The sequence below is a fragment of the Gouania willdenowi genome, chromosome 8 (assembly GCF_900634775.1).
Source record: "Gouania willdenowi chromosome 8, fGouWil2.1, whole genome shotgun sequence".
Lineage (NCBI taxonomy): Eukaryota > Metazoa > Chordata > Actinopteri > Blenniiformes > Gobiesocidae > Gouania > Gouania willdenowi.
The window spans coordinates 19,930,328-19,938,650 of record NC_041051.1 but is presented as its reverse complement, the minus strand read 5'-3'; the positions used below and the strand labels follow the sequence as shown (position 1 = coordinate 19,938,650).

At 37.8% G+C, this 8,323-nt stretch overlaps 1 protein-coding gene across 3 annotated transcripts; it reads left to right on the top strand.

Moving 5' to 3' along the window:
* The first annotated feature begins 2,755 nt into the window (after positions 1–2,755).
* On the top strand, positions 2,756–7,174 carry zfand2a (zinc finger, AN1-type domain 2A). 3 transcript variants are annotated; one of them, XM_028454978.1, is made up of 10 exons: positions 2,756–2,958; positions 3,451–3,548; positions 3,654–3,748; positions 4,556–4,636; positions 4,720–4,871; positions 4,966–5,094; positions 5,171–5,246; positions 5,336–5,415; positions 6,619–6,703; positions 6,879–7,174. In XM_028454978.1, the coding sequence occupies exons 2-10, from the start codon at positions 3,494–3,496 to the stop codon at positions 6,915–6,917; spliced, it is 792 nt and encodes a 263-aa protein (XP_028310779.1). In that variant the 5' UTR covers positions 2,756–2,958; positions 3,451–3,493; the 3' UTR covers positions 6,918–7,174. The 3 variants fall into 3 exon arrangements, with proteins under 3 accessions (XP_028310779.1, XP_028310777.1, XP_028310778.1); XM_028454976.1 differs by having other exon boundaries at positions 4,505–4,636; XM_028454977.1 differs by having other exon boundaries at positions 4,505–4,636; positions 6,619–6,749.
* The last annotated feature ends 1,149 nt before the right edge of the window (positions 7,175–8,323 follow it).

Sequence of the window (8,323 nt, the reverse complement as noted above, 5' to 3'; positions counted from 1 at the left end):
ACGGAGTTGATTTATCAGATACAATGAGGCCTGGAGTTAGTAATCAGAGGTATTTCTGTCTATAGAAATAAAGATGTAGTGATGTCAGAGGTCAGGTGTCTGACACATATGGCCATGGGAAATATTTTTTAAGGAGGCACAACAATCAGTGAGCTAACGCTAAATGTTTGAAGTCAAATTACAACAATATATAATCAGGAACATTTCCAAGTTCCAGGTCCAAATAGAACAAAAAAAATGACTGTGAAAGGAATTTGCAGCACCTCACTATTCCAATGGTTAATTATTAACAAAGAAAGATTTAAAGAAAGGATGTCAATATTATTCTAAATACTGCTTTATTAACCATTTAACACCGCTGAAAATTACAATGACAAAGTATAGATCCCAATTCTTAATCTTCAACAGAATATTTGATAAATTCAGTCAGGTTTTCGTTGCCATCGCAACACAGAGGAGGAGTAGCTCGACAGTAACACAGTTTTGCTTTGCTCCGCGGAGCAGAAGAGAGAACAACGGAGAAAGGAGATACAAGTCCGTACTTTGGTCAATCAAAGCCAGCGGTTAATTCAACAGCTGTTCTATCTCCACTATTCAGGACGTTGAGTGTAAAAATGAACTTTATAATGATTCACGCATCACTAGTAAAACTCTGCTTCTTCATGCCCCGGTAAAGCCTGTTCTGTTTGCTGAGGTTTGTGTCTGTCGTGTGTGTGTGACTCAGAATTAAATTTACATTAGGAATTGAGTGTTTTCAAGATCTTTTTATTGACTTCACTAAACTTTTATTCTGAATTAAAGAGGAATTAAAGCTCCCAATCATCCATGAAAAAGCTACTTAACCTTCCACTTTTCTACAGCAATACAGTACATACTTCCTACGGGCACTGCACTAGTTCTGTTGGATATACAGTAAGTGCTGCGTTTCACACTGTGGACCATAACATTTAGTAGCACAGATTGAAAACGTGGGTTGGAACACATGGAAAAGTATGGTTTAAATCCTACTTGGAGGAGCCTTGCCTTGAACTGTAAAGAGTTCGACACCCTTAGCGTAATCTATTGTAAAATCTGGATTAAATTTCTGTGAATTATGACACTTGAACTGTGTTTGGTCTGCAATGCCATCCAAGAACCTGTGACACTATTGTAGCGTACCTACTGACCTGTCTGTGGGCAGTAGCTACCTCTTCATCCAGACATTCTGGAGCAAAGCTAGGAAAGTGTAACCAATGTTTAAAGCGCTTATATATTTTGTCCACTAGAGGGCGACAAAAGCAACAATGGCGGTGGTTTGTTGTTTAGTTGTCGAGGACAGAGCCTATGATTATGTTCTACGTTCTGTAACTGCATTTTAGATAATTGAAAGCACATTATGGAGATAGTAAGAACTTTATTTATCCTAGGGTTTCCATTAATATTTTTTTTAACTGAAAAAACGATTCTAAAGTCCATTCATCCATCCATTTTCTGACCTGCTTGCTCTTTATTTTAGAGTTGCAGGGAGTTTTAAAGTCACCACAGCCCATTACTTTGTTTGGTTAACTGTACACCTCATAAAGACGCAATGTCTACAATATATTACATGTGGGATTGTGTTTGTAGTGTCCAGATGTGAATTCTGGAGTGCAGTTCCATTTACTTATACACATTCAGTAACCACTAAAGATGGACCGATATATCATGCAACAAGATATATCACGTTATTAAAATGTAATAAGTATGAATGAATACGAGTGGTTTTGCCAGAGGTTAGGGGGTCAAATAAAAAAATAAAAAAATCCACCCAATCTACTACACACAAGATTGTTATGGTTTGTTTTTATTTTTTCTGATTCTTATTGAGTAGAAAAGGTCACAGTCAGAGCAAGTACGAAAGTACGTCAAGACTAAAAGTTTGGTTATTTTTCCAAGGCAGTTTGGGGTTTTTTTCCCTTCCAAAATATTGCATTGTATTTATATCGTGAGCCAATTATCTTCTATCGTACCTATAGACCCTAAATGGCCCACGTTAACAAGTGACGTCACAACACTAGCTGGAGGCAAAAACAGGAAACGCAGCTGGCTAAACAAGACTGTGGAGGCCAGTAATGTTACAGCTTTAGAATGTCGTCTTGTTGTGTGTTTGGGTGCCAGAATAGAGGGTTTTCATCCATCACGTCATCAACCCGGAAGTCGCCATTTTGGAGATAAAGCAGCATGTCTACAAACAGCACTCAGACAAGAAAATCCCGAATTTAGAGACGAAAATGGTGAACTATTGCCGTGTTTTTGGCCGTACCAATCGGTCAAACAGTGAGACACATTTGGAATTGTATAGATTGCCAAAAATCATAACAAATCAGGGAGAACGATCACAAGTTATCAGAGGAAAGGAGGCGCTTCTGGCTAGAAGCTAAACCAGGATCTATAAAAAAATTAACTGATTTCGTAATAGATAGGATTTTCAGGTAAAAATATGATTTAATGTTTTGCTGTATTTAAATTTAGCATGGGTTTTGGATCCTGGAGAGTCTTAAAGTCTTTGTTTGTAGAAAAACAAACTAACAGGAAAAAACAGAGCAGGTCATTCTTATTTGTGGTGGAAAAGTTTGGACCTCACTGGAACTTTCTCGGCGTTTCCCCAATGACGTGTTTTTTTTTTGTTTTGTTTTTTTGCTGTTTGTTTGTTTTTCCAATGACGTGTGTTTCCTGACTGCAGTCTAATCGTGACGTTGCATATCCTGGCGACGTTGTTTTTACGTGATGACGAAGGCGGGGCGTGCGTGCGTGCGTGCGTGATGCATCAAAAAACTGCACAAACAGACAAGTCAGCGGCTAAAGGATACAGCGGTACTCGGTGTGGACTTCGGTCTGTTCTAAGAGAATAAAACTCTGTCAACAGCTCTCTGGATATCGCAGGATACCACCGATACTTCAGACTTTAGCCCAGCGGGCCGAGAACGAGATTAGGACCTGGTGAGAGCACATTATGAACAAGCTGAGATAAGCTAACTGCTAGCTTTAGTAGCAAAACAGATTGAACAAATAAGCTAGATATAAACTACATTATTCTAGATGTTTGGCTTTAAGGATAGTCACTCAAAGTCGTTTTATACACTCAAATATATTATAATCGTCTTGTTTGTAAGTAAAAATTGCCTTTTTATTTCAGTGTTAAAAATGGAATAAAAATGTAGTTCTACTGTATATAATATGTATCTTCTAGCATATTAGCATATATTAGCTAGCCTGTTTTCCTAATCTGTTTCAGGACGGTTTGTTATTTTCGTCTTTTATAGATACAAACACAAAGACCTACAGCCTATTATGTAATCAAGCTAATCGTCTGTTAGCCACCAGTTTAGTGAACTAATGCAGAGCTGAGGACTCATAATCCCATGATTCATGTGTAACAATAGAAGTAATGAGGTTCATGACAACTTCACAGTGTCTGCTGTCTTTATTCAGCCTGGGATCTCAGCACTGTTGGCTGAAGAAGTAGTTCAACAATATGGAATTTCCAGATCTAGGAGAACACTGTTCTGAGAAGACCTGCAAACGTTTAGGTAAGTGCTCTGAGAAGTCATACACTGCCTGTGGTTCTGAATTATCAGGCTGTATTTGAGTGAATAATCCTATTAATTATTAATTAAATGTATTCAACAACTCAGATTTTCTTCCAATGAGATGTGATGCCTGTCAAGAGATATTCTGCAAAGACCATATCACCTATGCAAACCATAGATGCACATCTTCATACAAAAAGGTAAGATAGTTATTTGTGAAAATAATTGTGTATTTATTGTTTTGGATTTTAAAGCTGCTGGATCAATAGATCAATAAATCAAATATAATTTGCTTGTAAAAATATGTAAGAGATTGAAATTGACACTCGGAAGTTTCAATATCTTCTGTAAACTTCTGTAAAAGTTTCACCCATTGCATTGTGGGATGTGGAGTCCAGTAAACGGAAGCATAGAAGTGTTTTTTTTTCTCTGTTCTGTTTGTGATTTCTTGTGTTTATTCACTAGACATGGAGGACTGTAATTTGCTTGACTGCTTTTTTTAATTTCTAGTTGGTTCCTTGTGTTATCACCTCACATTTAAAGGGTACCACTACCTATATTTGTGATGTACTCTATATAATACATAATGTATTTAATATATTACCAATTAAACAAAACTTGCGCATATTTATATAAAAAACCAACAAACCACAATTGAAATACTTTTTCCACAATTCTAAAACTTATAATAAAATCCATGGAAAGCAGCCATGTTCAGCCAGATGTGAGGTCAAGTGGTAAATTTCGGTGTATTGTTTACATTTGCTCCTACTATATTTCTACAATTTTTTTTCTTATTTATTTTTTTGTAGTGTTTGTCTCCACTTTTTCTTGAATATTGTTATAATTACTACTATGAACACACACACTTTTGGTATAATATTTGATAGCGTTTACAATGAAAACCTATTGCAAGAGTGATGATACACTGGATGTTAGGTATCTATTCTCTGTAGGATGTCCAGGTCCCAGTTTGCCCTTTGTGTGATACTCCTATTCCCATCAAGAGAGGGGAGATGCCTGACATCAAAGTGGGTGAACACATCGACCGTGACTGTAAATCGGACCCTGCACAAAGGAAGAGAAAGGTTCATTAGCGCTTCTGTGTTTTTGTCAAATAGATGGAAAAAAATTCTATACTAACAATAACACTGAATATTTATTTATTTAGATTTTTACAAATAAATGCTCAAAAGGAGGCTGCAAACAGAAGGAAATGATACGACTCAGCTGCGACCAGTGTCATCTTAATTACTGTCTCAAACATCGTCACCCTCTTGACCACGATTGTACAACTGACGGGAAACCTCTGTCCAAGTCTGGGTGGGTGCTTTATCAGTCCTCTCGCATTTTCATACTGCTCTGGAATACAACAGCCAGAGCTGCCAATTAAATCTGCTGTCTTTGTGGGACTCAGACATGCTGCTGTAATGAGGACCCAAGCTACTTCCTCCACTTCCGCCTCTGCTGCGAGCTCATCTGGTTCAGGGAACCCTAGGCCAGTTTCTAATGGTGTGAGAGCTGCCAGCAGAAGTCACAGTGCTGAGTGAGCATCCTTATAAACTCAACTATCATCACCTTTCAGCACCTTCAATTCTAACTCTCGAAGTATTTTGTCCTAGAGCCCCGCAACGCGTTCCGGCTTCAGTTTCAGCACAGAATGTCATCCCACAATCTGCATCCTTCCAGGCGGGCATGGTAAGAATATAACTCACAGTTCCTCACCTCATTAAAAATAAAACAAGACTCCAGTAGTGAAATATGTGCGTTGCTGTTTGTTCCCGGAGACGGAGGAGCAGGCTTTGCAAAGGGCTCTGGAGATGTCTTTAGCTGATTCAAGGCCAGCGGCACAGCCGCCGCCTCTCACGTGAGTAACGCACGTCATCATCCTCCCACGTGTAGCCCGTCATCAGCTGCACATCTCTGTGGAAAGCAGTGGAGGGCTATTTACAGCATAAGGTTCTACTTGGATAAATACAAAAGTAGGATGTGGTGACTCATAAACAACCGTCAACTTCTATTCAGCATCTTTAAACTACAACATATTTATATATGTCCAGAGTTTGTGGGCTCATGCTACCATGAGAGCTTTTTCCCTTCTTGTCAGCTGCCAATATGGTCAAATATTTAGATTTTTCAAACTGTAACATTAGAAAATATAACTAAGTTATGTGTAGTGAACAAAGAGGAAGCTTTTAGGGCGCAAAATGATTCTCAGTAACACTTAACTTTAAGTCTTATACATAAGGCTGACATTACGCTGTCATTATTGTGACATGACACCTGTCATTGGCATGAATAAGGAGTCATGAAGGCTGTCATTAAGTGTCACTAGATCCCTCCACCTAACCCAAACATAGCTCCAAAAGTGTCATAACTTAGTGAAAGGTGTCATAATTTAGTGAACAACACTTAACAATCGCCTTCATGACACCTTATTCATTCTAATGACAGCGTAATATCAGCCTTATGTATAAAACTTCAAATCAGATGTTATCAGATTCTCTGTTATGAACAATTTAAAGACATAAAAGATCAAAAGAAATCACAGTTTTTCCATCAGGTGTCTTTACTACTCTGGTAAGACTTTTCATTGCGTGCACATGCACACAACAATCACTGCTTGCAATGTAGGTGGCGACTACAAAATAGGGTGTGGCCTGGCATTCTGTGGTGCAGTTCTGTTTTTTTGTTTTGACCTCCACACAGGTGGCTCAAAAATGATTATAGAGCAGCTAAAAGAGGGTTTAAGTCACATAAAGAAAAGGCAAAGCTAGTGCCAAGGCTAACTGCTATCAGACTATAAGAGCATGTGTTATTCCAATCCACAGAATAAATAAGAAAAGAACAAATGTGGGCAAACCTTCTTTAAAATTCACTCCACTATTTAATTAGCAAGTTTCTAACCAGTGCTCCACCACCTTTAGGGTCACAACTTCACCTATTTCACATCCTCTTATTAGATTCTTTCTTGGAAATTCTTTGGCAGCAGATCAAAGTGCTCATTTATCCTGCTAAGTGTGTTATTGGTGTGTAAATACTTGAAGTATGTGGTTGTTTTGTGCTCCAGCCCTCAGGAACAGGAGGATTTGGCTCTCGCTCAGGCTCTTGCTGCCAGTGAAGAAGAATACCGTCGCCAGCAGCAGAGACAACAGGTACCCGGAAAGCTTAACCGTCAGTAGCATGCTAACAGGAGCACATGTAGGTACACTATTGTCATGGCAATTCATCCTCTATTTGATCTGGTGGAAGATGAAACGCTTGTGTAGTTTTTTTTATTATGAGTGAAATGATGGTTTCTGACTCTGTGTTTGTTGTGTTTTTTTTTAGGGCAGGGAGTCCAAACACTCCAACTGCAGCCTCTCTTAACCTCAGATCACCTTTAAAGCTATTCATTTACCACAAACTGCATATTTGATGTCAAATTTAAGGATCACTGATTGTTCCGTGAAGACTTCCTTTTGGAATTAGCTGTCATTTAACCGCCTTCCTACACTATAAGCACAGTGCTGTCCAGCAGGTTCTTTCATTTTTACTAATGGTTTGCTCTGTTTATATTTTCTATGCTTATCATAAAGAATCCATTATTGCTATGTAAGAATATTAAATAAATTATTTCAAAAACACAACTGTTTGGTGTGTTTGGGTTTAATGATACACTTGACCTTATTTTTAAGTAATGAATCTGATATTTACATCATTATCTTACTATTATTGTTTTTCATGTCTGCACTACCGTAATCAGACCAAATAATGCAAAAATCTAAAAATGTTGAGTGACATGATGAGCTGTGCACAGTTAATAGTGCAGAAAAAGGAGAAACTTAAGAATAAATGAGTTAATACACAGTTGGATGAGTAGAAAATTGGACAATGACAGTTTTATTCCTTGAAGTATTAAACTCCACCACCATAACAAGTCTTCAATAGCAGATGCTGCTGGGTTTCATTCCTGGTGATGATACTGTGGAGACCTTCACGCATTTGTGTGGCCTTAACTTTAATAAAAGTTGCCCGGTCATGGTTTAATGTATTCAGACTGCACAGGTCATTGATGACTGACTGCACACACACAGGCAACTTCACTCCTCAGCCCTTTCCCACAGAGACACTGCGGTAGAAAACATCTATCAGCGAACCATAAAATTCAATCATAGTGATTTATCTGTGATTTCCTTTTTCTGCTTAACTTTATTAAAGTACTGGAAAAGCGGTATATAAAAGCAGTATCCATACAGCAGAGGGCAGCAGAGTACTTTTATATCTAGACTTGTTTTATATGAAGAGTTTGTGATGAACAAATGACTCTTAGTAAAATGTTAACAGACCAAAAACATATTTTTAAAGAAGGTAATATGCACACAGTCATATGTAACCGGTGTACAGGGATGTCCATCTCATCTTAGTGAACTGGACTAGAAGAATACTGACATTCTTTAAAAGTCAATTTTTTACCATTATTGTTCTATGTTTTGATGTTAATGTTTTAATTATTCCATGTGTTAATGACTGTAAATGCTTTTTTCTTAAGACGTTTTGCTTTGAGTTTGTCAAATGACTCACACGTTAGAGTCTGCAGTCCAGTTTCAGGACCATTGCATCTGATCTGGCCCTTGGGATGATTTAGCCATTTTTTCTTCTTCTGGGGTAATAAAACAATAATGGTTAAATCATATATTTTATAAATTGTTTGGATTCTTCTGATTTGGTCCACTAATAAGCAAACTGCGTTGAATGTGACCTCATGTCAAAATTAGTTTGACACATCTCGACTA

Excerpts from the sequence above, each read along its gene's own strand:
- zfand2a (XM_028454976.1), top strand. The coding sequence starts at position 3,494 with ATGGAATTTCCAGATCTAGGAGAACACTGTTCTGAGAAGACCTGCAAA. Across the intron at positions 3,749-4,504 it reads GCACATCTTCATACAAAAAG|GATGTCCAGGTCCCAGTTTG; the intron begins GTAAGATAGTTA and ends TATTCTCTGTAG. Across the intron at positions 4,872-4,965 it reads AAACCTCTGTCCAAGTCTGG|ACATGCTGCTGTAATGAGGA; the intron begins GTGGGTGCTTTA and ends TGTGGGACTCAG.